A 19,908-nucleotide genomic window follows, 5' to 3' on the forward strand; every position below is an offset into this window, starting at 1 on the left:
GGCCCATCATCCAAACTATGGATGCCAAGAATTACAGCTCCGCACAGAACGGCTGTAGAAAACAATGGAAAAAACTCCAGTCAGCCAGATCATACAGACACCCAGATGTTTTCTGAATCAATTTCTGCCTCAGTCATAGAAGTAATAAGACATTTTTGATGAACCAAATAATAGGGATGGAATATCCAAAACAGCAACTGTAAAATAGTTATCTCCCATCAAAGGAAGGAATTCTTCCAGTCTGGTTCATCCCTGCAGATGTGTCTCGATAAACAATCAAATTAAAAAACAATTAAAAAATATCTCCTTACCTTGGAAAATAAGTCAAAGCACCCCAGGCGGCTGATGACACAGTAAACTTCAGGTAGGCGTGGGCCTTTTCCATTGGGCTGATAACAGCAGAGAGGAGATGGGAATTACATATTAATGTGGAACCATGAGGAAATACACTTTTCTCTCTGTTGGCCATCATGTGACATATCTCACTATCTGCTTCTCCAACAAATAGCTGCTCTTGGAAAAGCATCATATTTCTTCCATAAGTCAGGAAACCGAAAAGCGCAGCTAGAACTTATCCTCTTTGGAAATCACAGTGTGTTGGAGCTGTGTGCCAGCATTGCTCCAGCTTGCAGCCATAAAAGCACATGGAACAAGGGCTGTAATTCATGCCTCTGCTATCTCTGTCCCCTGCTCCTGCTGCAGCACAAGGAGTGGGGCCACCCTGGGGCCATGTGCTGCAATGCTAAGGGAGGCCGTGATGGCTTTAGGTCCCCACTCCCTCACTCCATGGTGTTCAGAGAGAGCTCAGCCTACAGAAAGCAAGTTCATCACCTAACCAAAGGCAGGCTGCATGAGTAAATCATTAACTTCCTCAGATCACTTCATGATAAACATGAAACTCACATAACCTAAACAGTGGCAAGTATGAATCAATGACACACATCCCTCTTACCCCCTCCCCAAGAGAAACTGTAAAGACCATCCTCTATAACCATCCTATATAAGATTTGTCCTGGAGAAGCAAATGGTACTTCCTCAGCATACTGGACCCTGCTACCCTGCCCGTTCCACTTATCTTTGTCTCTTTGTTGGACTCTTCTGCTACAGTGATCAACTTCCCCGTGGGAAGTGTTTGAAATTCACATGCCACAGAGATGACAATCAAGAGAAACTGAGGGGCAGCTGTGCTTTTTAAACCTGAATATTGCACTCTAGACTTGGACAGTCAGCAGGTGCCTGCCTGTTATAATAAAGACCACAAAAAAAATACCACAGCTAAGTGAATACAGATGAGTCTATTTCTGGATCCAAACCTGCTCACTACACATCACATCTCTGAAAAAGCAGAGCCCTTTTTGTCCATATTAGGTATAAAATCCTTTCTAAAGGCACTGAGTGATTATATCAAGCATGTGGGATTTTGGTTAAAATCATTGTGTCGAATCTGCAGGAATGCCGAAGCCATGCCAGGAGCCTTGGACAGCTCCCAACCAAGAGCTGTCTCACTGAATGCCAGTACAAACATCACATTCCTGGGTCATCTATAAGACCAGAAACAATAACTGCTTAGCACTTACTCCAAGTTTCTCCTTTATGAAATATCATTGCTTTCAAATGTCTTAGAGGCTACATGTCTGTGGGAGCTGGGATTCTTCCCTCTCTGCTCTACCTGTGTAGGACATCCTTTTCCATTATTTCAGAGACCTTTCCCTGCAAACAGCACAGCCTCACAGATGCACACACATCAGCTGTAGGAGCAGCAAGCAAAAGCCTTGAGCAGAGCCATTCTGAGGGGCAGAACTTCTCAAATGTATGGCACTGGCAACCCTTCCCATAACCTCCCCTCTCAGCCAGCAGTTTACACCTCACTTTAGACTGATCTAAAGCACCCATTGTGCTTTTGTTTGCTTCTGTCCCAGGAAAAGAACATCGTATGGGACAAGACACTCCTGCCTGGACTCCTCTCTCATCACTAAGGTAGACTCAGGCCCTGGGTCTGCCCATTAGAGCCAGTAACCTCCTCTCTTCCCAAAAGGGAGCTCTCCCAAGTTTCAGGCCTGTGGTCTACAAGGTAGCTACACAGTCTTGGAGTCATGTCTTCCATCCAAGGCACACTTCTGCACACAAAGAATAGGTCAGATCAGGAAAGCAATTTGCTAAAATAGCCCAGCTGAAAGGCACCCAAGTGATTCTGTCTTGGTGCACTGCACTGCTCCTGAAAGAAGAGAGATAGAGGGGATGATGTTTTGGGTTTGATTTGCTTTCAGTTTGTTTTTGTGGAGCCCAGGATATTTTAAGCCTTAGTCCAGTATCACAAAATTAAAATGCTAGTAAGTTTTGATGATAACAAAACAGTTTCCCAAAATGATGAACATAAACTGACAAGAACTTGGCTGAGAAGAGGCCAAGCTCTGCATCTGGGCTGGTCCACATGTGGCTCAGGACAATCTTTTATAAAATGAGTTTGATCAGAATATTACTGACTAAAGCCCACTCCAAAATCTTTGGCAGGAGAAACAAGAGGCTTTTTGCTCCAAGCCTGCCATTTTCCTCTTTCAAATCTCACCTCCCTGTCCATGTGCTTGGATTCTATGGAGCATTCAGAGATCTACTCCCAGTCTGCCATAGCACTGAGCTGTGTGAGGGAAGTGGCCTTTGCAAAGCATCTGTACTAGCCAACATACCCAGAAACAGAGGTATTCCTTAGTGGTGCCAGGAATCAGAACAATTCAAACACTGGGAGGCTAAAATGAATAGTCAGTCACAAGCCAGTTTCTATGGAGGCTCTTGATTCCTTGTTAGGGCAAATCCAAATTCTTACCATGCGAAAACTGTGGGTGTTGTAAATCCAAAAGCACTTCTTTAAAGATTTCTTGTTCTGTGAAACATGAACTTTGGGTGCCAGAGCACTTAGTGTACACAGGGCTGTCAAACTGCTTGGGCAAGGGCAGGATGGAAAGGAACAAGGAGAAAAAAGGGTTTTCCAATGTGGTTTTTGCGGCTCCAAAACCAGTCTGCATCCTACAAAGGTTGCTTTCACACTGTCATGAATGCCCTCTTCCTGCCCCCAGCAAATGCAGATTGTCAGGTTAGTCCCACCTAACAACTTTCCATGTTTTCAGGTACACACTTCACACTCAGGCATCTGCTCCTCCAGGGACTCCTGGGGCTGGTTTGTCTGAGCCTAGAAAAGTGTTGAAGGATCAGGTTTTATGTGAGAGGGAAGAGAGACATAGGATGAAACAGCCCCTGCAAGCGTGCCCAAATTATCTCTGCTGCTGACATGTGCACTCACTAGAAAAGCCATTGCAGGATTGCCTTGGAGGTATCAAGATGTAACTGGAAAGTTTCATGCTATCTATGGAAATGCAGATTGTCTGCTGTGGGACAATAGGTTACATTCCATTCTAATCCTGTTCCAAAATGAAACAAAACAATATAAATACATTTAAAGGGGATACTGTACAGGATTTGTAGAACAAACAAAACATAATTGTCACTGTATCCCTTGAGGTAGTTCTGGCACACAGACCCCAAAAAAGGTCTGAGATATGAAGGAAAAAAACTGGAACAGTTTCTTCGTATCACAACACACCAAAGGAGAGCAAGGCTGACAAAACACAATTGTCTCCTAAATGCAGGAATCTGCACGCCCTGCAGAAGACTCTGAAGAAGAGCAGCCAGCCATCCTTGCAGGATCAGGCTGCCTGGCCCAGCCAGCCATGGAGCGTTTGCCAACAAGGCTGCCAAATGCACCAGAAGGTGTGAGACACCTCTTGCTGGGTATTACAAGAGCATCCCTCACCAGGACAGCTGGGGAACATTTTCTAAGGAATTAGCCTCACAGCAGTTGGCTTGGCTTAAAGTGGAGCAGTTTATAAGAATTTTAGGGGGGTTTCATGGTTCTGTGTTACAGAGTGGCCTTGCCTTTCTCTTACATAATATCTGCTAAAACTGCACATACTTCCCAAGTTATGGTTATTGCATTTCACAGAATTTGCAGGTTGGGAATGGGACTAATTGAAGGAGAGGCTGTGCCCTCCTGGACATCAGAGCCATCCTGGCATAAGTTTCCAAAACCTGCTCAGGAAATTGGACCCCCAAACACAAAAATCTGCTGCTGTTATATAAAGAATGCCTGCAGGATTTACCTGCTCCTTGCTGCCTTTATTTTCTGTAAAGAAAATCTGTATTTTCTGTAAAGAGATATATCACACTGAGGCACACACCAGTGAGGCTGTCTCACCATGCACCAACCTTTTGCAGGGGACATGAAATTGTTACACTGTCTAAGCACAGCCAAACTCTATGGAAAAGGCACTTCAGGTGCTTTTCACCATCCAGATTCCACATTTCTCCCAGCAGGATGGGAGGAGGTTGCAGCACCCAAATAAAAGGTCTCTGGTACTGTTGCCTTTTCCATAGGTAGAGGAAATGCTGAGATGTTTCTCTGCAGCTTCCAAAATCCCCTCTCTTTCCAAGCCCTCGTTTTCCTCTCAGAAGGGCATGGCTGGATTTTCCCCACAAAGGGCAAAGCTGGTGAAGTGCATTGGCATCACTCCTTCCTTTCCTTGGCTGAGTAAGCTGTACCAGTGCGATGAGATATGTCAGCTTCTTTGTGCCAGCATTTGGAATCCAGACTAAGAACCTGAATTAAGTGATCATCCAAGGTGGCAGCAGTAGATCTGCTTTATAATTGGTTTTATAATTATTAGATAGACTTTGCAAATCTATTTTCCCTTTTTCTTTTTGCTATTTGATTGATTTTTTTGCCTTATCCAGTGGAGGATAAAAATCTCTTATGCTGTCTCAAAACATCATTATATAAAAGTGGGCACTATTGATTTAATTCTTTTCCTGGTATTTCCCAATATACTCAGCTTTCTTTTGCACCAGCTGAAAGTCAGTGTTCTATTTTTATGTTGTTCTTAATGTAGGGTGAATTTCACTGAGCTTTAAATGAGTCAAAAAGCCTATGTTAATGTTTCATTGAAAAACTGATTCAACATTCCTGTCCATAAATCTCTTTTATTGTCACTTGTTATTTCAGTCTCAGCGTGGTCCAGGACCAACCATTTGGCATTTTACAAAGGCAAGCTCTGTGCATGATTACAAATTTACTGACATTCTCAGACCTTCTCAACCACCTTTACCTGGTAGACTGAAAACATTCCATAATTTAATTCTAACCAACATTTTCTGAGGTTTTGTTATTTTTTTTCCCAAATAGACCTTATTATCCTTTTAAATGACAAGTCATTAAAAAAAAAAAAAAGAATGGTACTGCTGCCCTACATCTTGTTGTGATTATTTACAACAGCAAGGATGACTTCTAGGTGCCTTCCTTGCTCATCCATGAGTTATATCCCGTGACCAGCCCTAGGTTTACTGCAGCACAAGCCTTCAGTGACATTTCCAACCCAGCCTGTTGGGTTGATGCCCAGCATCAATCTTGTTGTGGCTCACTGTGACACACTGTTTTATACAGAATGAGTCCCTGAGATGCTACCTACGGCAAACACAACCCCCAGAACTGATAAACAAGTTTTGTGTTATGTTACATTAATGAAACTTCTTACAAACAGAGGACCCACACACAGCAATACCTCCCAGACAGAGCATCTGCTGTCTGCACGCCAAGGACTCTGCCATGGATAGACAGAGAGCAGGGGAAGAGCAGGGTCAGGCACAAGCAGAGTGAGGGACAGAGGGTGCTGTGCCAATGACAGGGAGTTGCTCTGCTGGAAGCTACTGAAGGCAAGTGTTCCCTGCCTGAAAAAGTGGGAAATCATGCCAGAAAGGGGAGGGAAAAGTGCCAGTGTGCCTTACTCTTAGAGAGGGGAGGCCTACTTACAAACTGCTGCAGGCATTCATTTAGCACATAGAGTCAGCCAAAGATTCCTGCAGCATCCAATATCCATATAAGCTCCCCAAGCCAGTGTAGGCATAATCATGAGAACATGACAGGAGCCATGGCTCCCCACCCAGTCACTCACAAACAGCTCCAAACCTTTCCAAGAGGTGCAAGGCCAGTGCAGGGACAACCAACTGCTATCTGCTTTGCTGCCACCCTGTCGGGTGTGCAAGATGGACACCAGAATCCCTGTTTGAATTGTGCTTCACCTCCCTTAACACACTCTGCGAGCCTCTGTGCAGACCCTTCCCCCTTGATACACACACACTGCTGTGCTCTCAGTTTACCAAATGTCCAGGCACTTTCCAGGTGATGAGACAACACTGTGTGTAGGCTCCCCACCTCACCTGTTGACCACCCCTGGTCATGAGGACTGAAAATTGTGTGAGAAATCCAATGCCGGCACCAGCCTGCTGCGTGGCTTGGAGCTGCAGACTGATGACACAGTGCTGGCAGTCCTTTGAGATGTAAGCAGCTGCCCAAAGGATAAACACTACTCACAAATGTTTAGAAATACCATCTTTGCCTTTGTTTCCAGTGTTGTAGTATTTCTGATTGTGCTTGAAAGTATGTAACATAAAGAATTTATGAAGTGCTCACACAAGAAACTTTTACACATTCTCAGAAATGCGCTACAAACCTTGGGATCTATCTGATTAAAATGGCCGATACAAATTCTTATTTTAACTTGATCTCCTTACATTTCCAAATTTCAGAGTGAGAAGACCCTTCTTTGTTTAAAACGCATGAAAGACACCCTCAGTTCAGATGGTAGTTTTGAGATCCTTTTTAAGAGAGTTCTGCCCTTTGAAGTGAGGGTGATGTACTTACCAATAGCCTCCTGCAGTACCCGAACCGCCGGCTCCCATCCTCCCCAGTCAGCATGAAAGAGAAGGTTTCACTAGGAGAAAGTGAATTGCCCAGAACATATATCAGAACTACAGCATGGTTACAAGGCAGATCACTTAGGAAGGAATACTCATCAAGTGAGAGATGCTACCCACTGGAAGGTCTTCATCATTAGGACATATTCTGGAAAAATTCTGTCAGCAGTATGGTTAAGGACAACTCAGCTATCTTATCAGAAGAGATGGGTGCTGAGTATCAGTGACTGCAGAAGAACCATGAGAATCAGATTTTGAGGGCAGTATTCCAGAGCTCCTTTTTACCTTTAGTTCTATCCTGTCTTTGGACTGAGCTTTGTTCTTAAGGGGAGAACCTTAGATATTCTCTGAGAGTAATCATTTCCAGAAACAACATAGGTTTCCAAAATCCAAATCAGTTTATGTCTCTGTCTAGAATAAATACCATTTGTGACAGAGCAGTAAAATTAACATTTTGAGCCTGTAATAACAGAACAGGTAAAGGGATGGGTCTGTGAATTTGTGCCTGGGCTGTGAAACATTCTGACTGATTTGCAAGTTTTGAACAGCATTATATACAACACTTCCTTGCACTGAAATGCCAGTGTTTGTGCAATTACAGATGTCTCTGGGGAGACCTTATGATGGCCTTTCAATACATTAAAGGGGATTCTAAGAAAGATGGGAATGGACTTTTTAATAGGATCTGTAGCAATAGGACAAGAGGTAATGGTTTTAAACTAAAACTGGGTGGATTCAGACTAACTAAAAGGAAGAAGTGTTTTACAATTAGGGTACTAAAACACTGGGATGGGTTGTCCAGAGACGTGGGGAATGCCCCGTCCCTGGAAGCATTCAAGGTCAAGCTGGACAGGGCTCTGCTCAACCTGATCGAGTTGGAGATGGCCCTGCTCACGGCAGAAAGGTTGGACTAGATGACCTCTAAAGGTCCCTTCCAACCCAGTCATTCCATTATTCCATCCCTTCTGCCTATCCTGTTACTCTATACCCTTGGATCAACCACTTCTCACATATCAATGCAGGAGAAAAAAATTATACATTTGTTTGAGGTCGCTTTGAATGCAACAGAAAATGCAAGCCTGGCTCTCCTTTTCTTTGCCCTTCTCCTGCAGTCATTCATCTCCAGTGGAAGGAAGGAGAGGGCTCCTCTGCTGAGACAGAGCACAGCTCCAAGAAAGTTCTCAGACAGCAACATTTCGAGCCAAATGAAGGGGTAACCTGCAATGTTACACAAGCACTCTGAGGTGAATGGCTAGGGCAGGGGATCCCCCATCCTTTTCAAGATTTATTTTAAATATTTCCATTTATTCTTTTGAGTTTAGCACTCAGAGGAACCTTCAAGCCTCTTCCCCTCAGCCACACAGGCCTGGGAGGCTGGCAGAATAGGGAAGAAAAAGAACACAGAACTTCAAAATAAAGAAAAATTAAATACAGCTGCTTGATTACAAAGTGGCCAAGACTTAAACTGCTACTTCCTTAATTGGGCATCGACGAGGCTGATGCTGTTCCAGTGCACTCCAGCATCACCCCATGGTGCAGAGAAGTTCTGGAGCACTCACCTGTTGTACTCAGAGACGGGGAGCCAGTCCTTCGCATCAGGGAAGCAGAACTGCGGGATAGCCTTGAGGCGCTCCTCCGCTTCCCGCATCTGCTTGGTTGGTCTCTCCAGCTGCCAGCAGAAAAGCGAGGTTCAGTCAGTCCCTGGAGTGTCGCTTCCCAGCCCTGCTCAGGGGCAGGCTCACTGAGCAGCTCTGAGAGCCAGGGCCCATCAGATTGTCCTGTATTTGTGCCTGGCAGAACGAGGCATGACTCCAGGACAGGTTTATGGGTGTTTGTACAAAAGAAATAATCACTGCTGGGGTTTTACATTTTTTGAATTGTCTTAAACTCCCTTGTTGTACAACGGCCACTTAAAACACAGCCCTAGCTCAAATATTTTTCTGCTGCAAGAGCAAAAGAGAAAGGCCAGAGATCAGCAGAAGTCTTTCCATTGACTTCAGTGAGTTTTGGAACAAATCCTAATATAGCCAAAATGAGTTAAAAGTGAAATATTTAGAAACTGAATTAAACAAAGTCTTTAAAGCACCCACCGACAGGCCAAATTCTCCAGCTCTGGAAAAGATAAATTTGAAAACAGGGAAAGCTTTCAGTTACATTCTCTATGCCCTTCGCTTTGTAATAGATTGCTATGGAAAATTTCTGAAAGCTCCCTTTAAGAACTGGATTTCTATTAATTTTTCTATTTATTCACCTGACTGGTCTTAGAATGAGCTGTACATAGGAATTTTTCTTTTACCTTGGGAAACTGATATGTCACTTCTGGTATATAAGTGTTTTTAGAGGGCTTCTTTTTCAGAGACACTACCACAAAATACTCAAATAACTCCCGCTCCTGCCACTCAATCAACTCCAGTTCCAGGGTTCGATAACTTGGAGCCCTCTTCAGCATTGACTGGATGTGCACAAGGCGCTGGGTATGAGCTGGCATTTAAAAAGAGAAAGAAAAGGGAATAAAAAAAGAGACAGATCATTACCTGAGACTGTAATATGTTTGTGTAAGCCACAGTCATTCACAAAGGACTTTCAATTTTCTGGAGTATTATTCCAAACATACTCTCCTTTCAAAAGCAAACCTTCTAGTTAGCAAACCTTCTGTAGCGTGCCTCACTAATTGCACCCATAAATCAAAACTCTCTCCGAGTACTTAAGTTATGCAACCCTCAGTCACTGAAATAATTTGCAGTTCATACATGCTACCTTGCCAAAGGTCTGGCTTTTCTTCACACATAAAACTGGATTATAAGCCCTTATGTGGTTGTGCAAATGCACTGGGACCTCTCGGGTGACACATCTAAGGCCTGGCTTACCCTGGTGGAAAGACAGTTCTGTGCCCTGCCCCTACACAGCACAGCTTTTTGCTGCAAACCACATAAGGCGAGCCGTGGAATAATCTCCAGGGGAGGGGAGGAAAGGAAAGATGTGCCAATTGCCTCCAGTGGGTTGCTTTGTTAGTGCTAATTCAACTGGGAGATGATCTTTGATTCATGGTCACTCATGAAGGCAAAGATGTGCCTCGATCCAGTGACTTATTGATTGATACCTATGGAGCACTGGCCATTAACATCACTACCAGTGCTGGTACACCAGAAAAAACCAAAACCAGCCCAGTAAAAGCAGCTCCCAGCATGCTCTTCCCCAGATCTCCACACAAGGATCTCTGGGGAATGGCAAAGGAACTGTTAGCAGCACACCGCAAGCCCTTCAGGCTCTACTCACTGTTACTGCCCACAGCTTCCAAAGGCTGACTGGCCCTTGTGATGGAAAAATAAGGTGCCATAAGTACTGAGGGAAAGCCCTTCATGACCAGCCCTCATACATTCTGGTTCAACAGAAAAATTAAAGATTATTTTGATAATTTTTTATAAGATTATTTTGATTTGCGATGTGACTGCACAACTAAGGAAGCTAAACCCCCAGACACAACCTCCCTGCTCCTGCCTTGAGGCAGCCCCACACTGCAGGCCACTGCCTCACATTTGCTAGAGGTAAAACTAAAGAGCCCACCCTCACCAGATGGGCGCCCAGTGAGTCCTGTCATGCTACACAAGACGAGGGGGCCTTTAGTTCAGGATGTCCTGAGAGCATCAATGGAAATGCAAAGTCACTCAGGAGCAGTTGCTTAGATAGACGCCAGAACTAAGAGCCTCTGTTCCACAACAATGGGGGAAAAGCCTCCCAGTCTCCAGTGAGATTAGAATATCCTCCCAGTAACAAGAGAGGGGCCAGGCCCTGTCTATCTTCTTTCATGACCTACGAGAACAAGCAGCCCCTCTATTTTCTGACACAAAGAGAAACAGAACAGCAAGTGCTTTGGGGTTGGTACAGGTAGACAAAGGAGCAAGGAGTCATTTTCCACACATCACTGTACAATGTTGTACACAGCCTGTTTTGGATGGTCTTACCACCACAAATCTTTCCCTGACACAATGTTTTCCAGAAAGTTTTGCTGCAGGTACAGTAAGCAGGTGTCATCTGCTGTAGATAGATATGGATGATTGCCCCATATCTTATAACAGCTCTAAACCCTTGACTTTTCTACCCCTCGCCTACCAACAACATGATGGGTTTTCAGTAATGAAATCTGTTGCTGCTGTCTTCAACTTTTTAATAGGCCTCTTTCTGTAACAGGACTTAGGAAAAGGAGAGACTAATTTACTGGTCTGGCTCAGACAGAGTTTGTGCAGGTGCTGATAAAGGAATTTCTACAATTTGGAGACTGCAGACTTATAAAAGAGTCTAAGAACCACAATGCTGGATCAGACCCAGATCCTTGTCTCCAACAGCAGCGAGCAGTAAGCACTGAAAGCAGCACATGAATAAGAAAGGACCATCTTTACCCAATCTCATCCCTCTAAGCCTGCACCCAGTAGTCAGCATCTCTGAAGTGACTGACAAAGCCTGTCAAGACCTTCTATCAAAGGCCCTGTTCTTCATTAAATTGCACAGTTGCCAAATCCTTGTTAGAACTTCACAGCTTATTTTGCTCTTGTTTTCCACGTTCATGCTCCTGTGTTGGAATTTGGGACCTCTGCAGTAAAGGAGTTAGGAAACTATAGAGAATATAGGCCATGGACAGGAACAATGTGCAGTAGCAGGAGAACATACATTGATAAGGTCTGTGGCATGGTCTAGTTAGAAGTCACTGAAGGCTAATCCCTTACCTTTAAACCTGTCATCTGAGTCACTCTCACTCTCGCTGTTCTCATCTGCAGAGGACAGAGAGGCATCAGTTAATGCAAAACCAGAGCAAGCAAACTCAGTTCACTGTGCTGCAACTGGGAAAAAATCCTATCTCACATCTCTGAGCCTTGTGATACACACATGCACTTCTCCTCAGTCTTAAAATATCCTGAAGTAAATAGTTTGAATGACTCTTTAGACTGTGTTTTCCTTGGATTCAGTTTCAATATTGCTTGAGAGTAAGAACTTAATTTTTGATGAAAGGGCAAAATTAATTCTCCATTACAGCAATTGTTTGCACTGAATGCCCATCTATACTGAGCTGCAAAAGTGTCATTTGGAAAATGGGTCTTAACCCTTTCACTTCTCGTTTTCAGGTTTTAATTTTTCAAGTTATGCAGCATTTGAGAAGGCAAAGTAAGCCTTATGAGCTTTGTCTGCCTGGGTAACATTCCCAACCACCAGAACTCACCAAACTGAGTTAGAGTTAACAGGCAAAAGTAACCTTTTGACAAGATGCGTTACTGAGGGGTTCTTCTATTAAAGCCCTATTGTACTCTTGCTACAAACAGGGCCTGAATTTCCGTTTTGGCCCCTGTTTTTCCAGAAGCAGTCTGAAGCACAGGGTGAGTTACACACTGTGAGTGCCAGGAAAAAGTATGCAAGAACTCTAGAGTCAAAACCATGAATTTTGGACAAAACTTACAGTAAATGAGGACTAAGTCTAGCTGACCATGGGATTAATAGGATACACAATACTGAGAATCTAATCTTGTTTTAGCTCATCCCCATTTTCTCCTCTTGCAGAGAGAAAATTATCATTGTTCACAGAAAAAAGTTCTAAATTAAGTGGAGTCCAGGGTAGATGAGGAGGAAATAAGGAAATTGATTAACTCTGTAGCATCCAAATCGATTCACTGAACCATGGCACTTGTACCATACCTCGTAGGGACGCTGTCTCAATATTGGACATAGAAAGCTTTTTCAGCCGTTTTTTCCCTCTTTTTGCACTGTAGATGGAATTGATTCTTTGGACAAGCTGAAAAATAAGAAAATGAGGAACAACTAAGACTAAACATTTTCCTGCCAGGAGACTTTTACTTGATGTATTCAAACAAAACATGGATGATAGACCAGCTAATGCAGAAAATAACTGTCTGCCCCAAAAATATCTGAGATGGTGGAAAATGAGATGACTTGTATTTATGGTCTTCAGCAAGAGGCTGGGATTACTAGGAATTCAACAATAAACAGAATATTATAACTTGAGGAGAGTCACAAATATGTAGCAATTAATCTTCATTATGTTTTATAAGTCAGGAATAGTATATTTCATTCCATAGCGGATTTCCTCATAGAACTACAATACAGTTTGCAAAAGCTGTTTCACCTCAGCTTCCAGAGAGAAATAAACTGAAAGAAAAGATGCAATTTGCTATAGACACAGCAGAAGGGCAGCAACAGAGCACAAACTGAATCAAAACCTTTTTACATTTTCCCTCTAATCACTAACACTATCTCAATTTTAAAAATTATATTCTCCAGGAATACGTGATCCTGAATGGTAAAGTAATAGGAAAGTAGAAATTAACACAAGATTTGAAATAAAATTGTGAACATTCATAGCTGAAATCATAATTTCACATAAGGAGAATATCTGTCCCTTCAATTAAAAAAAAAAAAAAAAAAAAAGGGTACAAAATTAACAACCAAACTTTCCAAGTTTTATTCAAAATCAGGTAGTAAGTTACTCTGTAAGTAACCCTCTGATTTCCTCCAGAGATGTATGCCCATTTGTGAAGTATAACAATGTATTTCAAGACAGTAAAAATACAGTAAATATTAAGGATGTAGGATTAATTTCCTCCTTAAACAGAATTTCCAGCAAATTCACAGAAACATAAAAATCTCTCTCTACTCACAGTATTTATAGCCACGTACTTTAAAATATGCTCTCTAATAAGAACAGGAAAGAGTTGAATACACAGTAAAAATCAGCTTTGTTCACAAGCCAAAACGAAGCATATTGGCAGTTCTCCCCCTCTCTTGCTATTGTATTGTTGGTTTTTTGGTTGTTGTCTTGTGGCTGGGTTTTTTTTTTTTTCATGGTCTACTTTGAAATGAAAAACCCCTTTAAAAATTAAAAATTAAGTTTTACTTCAAATCCATCAAGACAGCATGGTTATCAGGATGGGGTCAGTTGTGAGTAAATGAAGGGAAACCTATTAGGCCAATTAGTTATTTTCCTGGAAACAAATGATGGAGAACTAAACCACTTCAGATGTTGCTGCATGTTATAAATAATAATTGTTTGGCTGTCACCCATTCAAAAATCTTAAAGTTATACACACAGCAATGCTCTGGTCCACAAGGCTCAAAGAAGAGTGTGGAAAACAGAACTGCCTTAAAATCAATTCCGTGCGAAGATGGCCATCAAACGTTTGCTCCTCTTGGAGAACTTGGATGTTCTCACTTCTAGGGAAGGGATTTTGATCCAGATGTTCCTTTAGTGTGCAAAAAGAGCTTTCAGCGATGGCTGAAGGCTGCCTCAAGAATTTCACAAGACAGGTGACCTCTCCTCAGCACAAGCCCGACGACACCCCCGTACCTTTGGGATCCTCCTGGCGCGCCGTGTGGACAGCAGCTCGCTGGCAGCGCTCAGGCTGTCCTCGTGGAGGCCCGAGGGGGACGAGGGGATGCCCAGCTGAGCCAGCAGCAGCATGTCGTCGTGACTGTGCCGCTTGGGCAGCCGCGGCAGGCGGTGGCTCTTCCTCTCCGACCAGTTCCCCACGCGCAGGGAGTGGCTGCCGGCCTTCGAGGGCAGCTGCAGGGACAAAACCGGCTTGAGCTCTTCCCCTGCTGGCAACACCTGGGCCAGAGGCAGCTCTTGTGACAGCGGTGGCTGCACAGAGACGTGAGCCACCACTCTGCAGGATGTGTGCCAAGAGAGGGTCTAGGTCACGGTGAAGGGACAGGGGTCAGCCTTGAAGACTGTAAAGAAAATAACACCGTTTCTGATCTGCTACATTTCCATGCACCCACGTCCCGTCAATTCTGTGAGTCCTAAAATCTACCTTGAAGGCTCGGCTGACAGCAGAGCACCGACCCAACGGGCCTGGTCCGTTCCTCTGACTTGCAGGAGTTAAAATAAAGAGTAATTACACAATTCAGTGTAATATTAATTCAGAGCAGAAGTAATAACTTAAATAGCAAATTAATGCTATTTTATCCAAGAAAAAATAAAGTAGAAAAATCAAGCTTGTTCTACTTCTGTGGTGTTAAGAGCTTTCAAACCTGACAAAGACCACAGGTGCAGTTACAACCCTCCCTGCATTCCCAAATAATTCCCTTTAAAACACAAAACTGTTATCACTACAGGGCAAAAGAAAAATCTCACTGAAGGATTAAGTGGAAGGTAACATCTGTCTTTAAAAAACTGGGGGCCTTTTGGAGCAGTTCTAGGAGCAGCTCCAGGTGTCTGCCTTCTCCTCCCAAACACAAACACTGTAAAGAAGCTTCAGCAGCATGTCCAGGAAAAAGTACTATTATGTCATGCATCTGTCATTCAGCATTTACTAATAAGCTATCAGCTCTGTTACAAGATATAAACCTGCAGCAATAAATGTCCCCTTTATTGGCTGACTGATTGCAGTGCCATTCTACCGGGGATTAAGCATGGGTGTTTCTGTAGAGAGGGACTGCATCACAAATACAATGTTATCATAAAACATTCCTTTCATACCTGATGACTGTAAAAATAAAATAAAAAAAAAAAAAAAAAAACAATGGGAAAAGAAAAGACACCGAGATTCAAAATTACCACACCACCAGTGTTTCTGAGGTCTCTGCATACCACAGGTAAAAGGAAATGCCAGGAAAATCGGTGGCAGTCTACACTTTATTGAAAGAAATTCTTTTTGGAGATGATTGTTGTAAGCTTGCTGACCTTCTGTTCTCTTCCATCATGTTTATCATCATCCATGACTGAAAAAGTCATGTTGCTAACCCGGCTGCGTTGCTATGATGGAAAAACTGGTTGATAAACCATTGCCAAAGCTACCATTCTTCAAGAAATTCAGACTTTTCTATTTCTGGTCATCGGAAAATTACTCAGGCCCAAAGCTGATCGCTCTTAGTGTCCCTTCATTTTAAATATCAGCACAATGACAGTGCAATTACGGCAGGACTGACCCCTGCCAGGGCACTCCCAGCAGCATTTCAGAATGAAGCTTTATTATCTACCAGAATAAAGACAGCCCTGTTGCAGAGGGTACCAGAGTTCTTATTTACTGAACAACCTAACAGAAGCCACTTAAATCTGTAAATTCTTAGGTTCCCTCTGTTAAAGAGAGAACACTGGCCAGTATCTTCCTATGGATCTGTATGGTTCCCAGCCTAATGACACACCCTCAGGGATCCTCTGGATGCTACACAGCTCCTGTTAACACACACAGCCAGAAACAGTTGTTATGCACCTTGTCCCTCTATGAGAGATATTTATTTATTATCCTCATTACTGCAGTGCCTGTTTCTCCTTACTCTACTAATTACTACTTCCCACTTGTTACTTATGCAGCAGCTTTGCTGAAGTCACTCCTGCTTTACAAAGCTATCAGCACACTAAGAATCCTGGTGATGCTCCTTTTGTCTCTTGGATTGTAATGTTTGCGTGCACAGAAGCAAGTGAAAGAAAATGCATTCCATTTTCTTTCTAGGTCTCTTTACAAGACAAAAATATAAATTGCTGTGACTTTTAGTTCAGCTGTAAATTTTCTGTTAATTCGGTGCAGTGAAGTTCCTTTAAAGGGTGCTTTGAATCTCAAAATTAGGTATGCGATAAGATTTATATTTTTCCTTATGAACATAGTCACCCCATAAACAACAGCGCAACCCAGTATTTCGTGGTGTTCACAAAAAAAACAGGCTTGCTTTGGAAAATTCACCACAAATGGGAAAGTCTGCAGAGTTCTTCATCTTTCTTTTTATGCTATAAGCACAATTTATAAAGACTTTTTAACTGCAGACAGTGGAGTTTTTCTGACTATTTTATTATTCTTGTGTTTATTCAGGTCTTTTACCTAAGCACAATTTATAAAGACGTTTTAACTGCAGACAGTGCAGTTTTTCTGACTATTTCATTATTCTTGTGTTTATTCAGGGCTTTTACCTGGCATTCTCTGTTTTACAATAAACCTGCCACACTATCAACTTCCCACGAGCAGAATCACAAGCAGGCCCTTGTTTTAACACCGCCACAGGGACAAAACCAGCAGCTGACTTCTCCCCCCCTGTCCCTGCCCGGCAGCACGGGCAATTCCCTAAGAGCTGCAGCCACACGAAGAGTTAATTTAAGCGCGGCTCCATCTCCAAAACAAGCAGGGGAAGGGTTCCGCCGGGGACTGCGAGGCCAGGGGCAGCCCGGAGCGCTGCGGGGCACGGAGCCGCAGGTGCCCGAGGGCTCGGCCCGCAGAGCCGGCAGCGATCGGCCGCCCGCACTCCGCTCCTCCTCCCGAGCCCGCAGCCAGCTCCACACACGCTCCCAGCGCGGCCGGCCGCTGCCTTTACCTGCGCGGGTGCCGTGTATTTCCTGTTCTGCGGCGTCCACATCCTGTGCAGGGAATCGAGGGAGTTCTCCGACAGCTGATGGGATTTTCGCCCCGCGTGACGGCCTTTCAGCTCCACATCCTCGTACGGGTTTTCCTTGGGTGACTCGCCTGCAAGTTTGGGGTTGGGGTTTTGTGGGTTTTTGGGTTTTTTTGGTGGATTTTTGTTTGTTTTTTTTTGGGTTTTTTTGGGTTTTTTTTTGTTTTTTTTTTTTTTTTTTTTGGTTGGTTTTTTAGGAAAGAAAAACAGACAGGAATGTCAAATTAGGGGGGGGGAGGAAAGAATCATGTGAACCAAGTGCAAGCCTTTTAGAAAAGCTCCTCAGCTTCCAGCATGACTCATCCCTCTAGCTGCAGCTGGAAGTATTTGGAGGAGAACTTGGTTATGAGGTCGACAAGTTTCTTTAGATGTTTTTACTGTCTTCCCCCCCCCCTTTTTTATTTTTTTCATGCGAAGATTTCATAAGACGTGATTCTGAGCATCCGCAGCTGTGGAAATTTATTGATATATAAAAGCTAAGGCACTTAACTTCTTGTAAGTGTATCAGTAGATTTTATATATCTGTAACAGCCGCTTACTGGCTGAAATGAAGACCAATAAATAACCGTGCTCAACGTGCCACCCTTACACACAATAAGACAATTCTTATTTGATGCAATCTTCATTTTTCTCTTTTCCTGAGAGATGGCAAAGAGAGAATAAACTCTCCAGCGCAGTAGTGCCAAGAGGCAAGATTGAAAATGCAAAAGAAGAATTTCTGTCCTAACCATACTGCATCCTCAAAGTGTTCTTTAAAATACATCCTGTCTTCAAATTAGGCAGCTATTCATTTCAAGTTATGTGAAATTCCTGTCTCCCAGAAGGAAACTCATCATGCTAGCAATATATAGGAGACTTAACAAACTAATCACTAAATATTTCGTAATGAAAAAGACATTAAAAAATAGACAAGAGTCTTTGAATTTTTACCATTTGAAAACCAGAAGCAAAATTTTTAGTCCATATTTAACTGAGATGCAACACCCACCATCTTCTCAAAACTCCTAAACTTAGCAGACCTCTCACAAAAAAAAAAAAAGCATGAAGATGAATGAGTGCCATCAATAAAATTAACATTTTATATTCATTTTTTCAGTCGATAATCAGCAGCTGATTTAGAACTTTAGGTTTTTCAAACACAGTCATTCCAGTTTTCCAACCATCTTGAACAGAAAATCATCTCAAAAAAAGAGTGATCTATTCAAATTCAAGACATGAATTTACAGAAACATGCAGGAAGTTAAAAGCTTTTAAACCAACGTGCTTTTGGTTTTATACCTAAAGGTGACTTTAAAACCCATGGGTTTAGTACAGTATATATATTGCAATAGCAGCTTTTTAATATAAGAAATTCAATTGAGAACCGAGGACAGAAAGCTGTAGAATGGCTCATTATTCCCACTGTTACAGAAAATATTCACAGAGTTTAAGGAGATGACAGCCGGGTCATAGGTGTTTTCAGTGGGAGCAAGGCCTGGGTTAACAGTCTTTGTGACTACCAGCTACGTTGTTCTAGGAGACTAAATTTCCTTATTGTACAAAAGAAAATGAAAGCAGTTTGTGCTTTCTACTTTATTGTTGAGCCTGGAAGCATGAGACTGCTTGATTCATCAATTACAGCCACAATAACTTTTGCTGAGCAAGTTCACATATTCACAATACAAATAAAAATACCGTTTTTCTTCGGTAGTGCATCGTAGTAAGTTTTCTAGTCAAACATAAGCACAAGAGTGAATATTTTAGCTTTGTTCTAATTAGAAGCTAGAATCACTGCTGTTCGTGAAGAATGTTTGACTTGGCAATCACAGCATATTATTTCATCCAGAGGGAATCTGATTCTAGAGGCTGCACTATCCTTGTGGCCAATCCTCATGCCAAATAGAAAGAACACCTTCAGGTGTGTGGGGTGCATGAAAAAAAGCCCTTTTCATTAATGCAATGAACAGGATAAATCTTAAGCAACATATATTCCTAAAAATAATAATAATAATAATAATAATAATAATAATAATAAAAGTAATGCTACTACAGGACTACAGAAGTGGTTGATTCTTCCTGTGGGAAGAAAAAAATAGATATCGCACCCTGATTCTGTTTCTTGTAGACTCTACAGCTCTAGAAATGATAATCATAGCAATGATAAAGAATAAAATTTGCAAAATGCTGTTACTTGCAGTTGATTGGGCTCTAGTAGCGTAATAAAATTTCTTGTAAACCCAAGTCAAGTATAGGTCAAGCAAGCATTTCGGAATGGATTAATAGATTTCAAAATACCCGGCGACATGAGACACAGCTCAAACATGCGCTTCCTTGTGAAAACAAAGGTTACAGCATTAGTCTACAGAGTACCCAAATTCCCGAAGAAACAAGCCCATCAGTGAAAAAAAACCCTTTTCACAATGTAAAGCATTTATAAATGTTAGGGGGATTCTCTTACCAAAACACAATGTAAAACAGAATTGCTTGAACCCGGTTAAACTCAACATAAATAATGTTGACCTGACATATTAAGTATAGAAATGGGCCCAGAGAAGTCTTGGATGAGAGAAGAGGGAGGAGCAAGGAATCATGAGAAGAGGCTGTTTTTCTGAGTAAGAGTCTCTACCAAAAGACAGCTTGGGCCAAATTCCTCTTCAGTGTAATGTGAAGGTCAAAAGGAGACACCACAGGGATTTTAACCCTTTCCCCTAGAGCTGTGAGAGTTTCTGCAGATGACTGGGTTTGCTG

General features: G+C 42.6%; 1 protein-coding gene across 9 annotated transcripts in view; it reads right to left on the bottom strand.

Annotated features, from left to right (window-relative positions):
- The window catches only part of DENND2B (DENN domain containing 2B), a 157,575-nt gene that overhangs the window by 29,895 nt on the left and 107,772 nt on the right, over positions 1–19,908 (bottom strand). For all 9 annotated transcript variants that reach the window (XM_040067877.2, XM_040067884.2, XM_040067880.2 and 6 more), the window contains 8 exons: positions 17,104–17,252; positions 14,147–14,362; positions 12,481–12,577; positions 11,520–11,564; positions 9,095–9,279; positions 8,358–8,467; positions 6,746–6,815; positions 312–389 (listed from right to left, as the gene is read on the bottom strand). In XM_040067877.2, coding sequence (XP_039923811.1) covers positions 312–389; positions 6,746–6,815; positions 8,358–8,467; positions 9,095–9,279; positions 11,520–11,564; positions 12,481–12,577; positions 14,147–14,362; positions 17,104–17,252 — 950 coding nt within the window. The remainder of the gene's footprint in view (positions 1–311; positions 390–6,745; positions 6,816–8,357; positions 8,468–9,094; positions 9,280–11,519; positions 11,565–12,480; positions 12,578–14,146; positions 14,363–17,103; positions 17,253–19,908) is intronic.

The sequence above is a fragment of the Hirundo rustica genome, chromosome 6, assembly GCF_015227805.2.
Source record: "Hirundo rustica isolate bHirRus1 chromosome 6, bHirRus1.pri.v3, whole genome shotgun sequence".
Taxonomy (NCBI): Eukaryota; Metazoa; Chordata; class Aves; order Passeriformes; family Hirundinidae; genus Hirundo; species Hirundo rustica.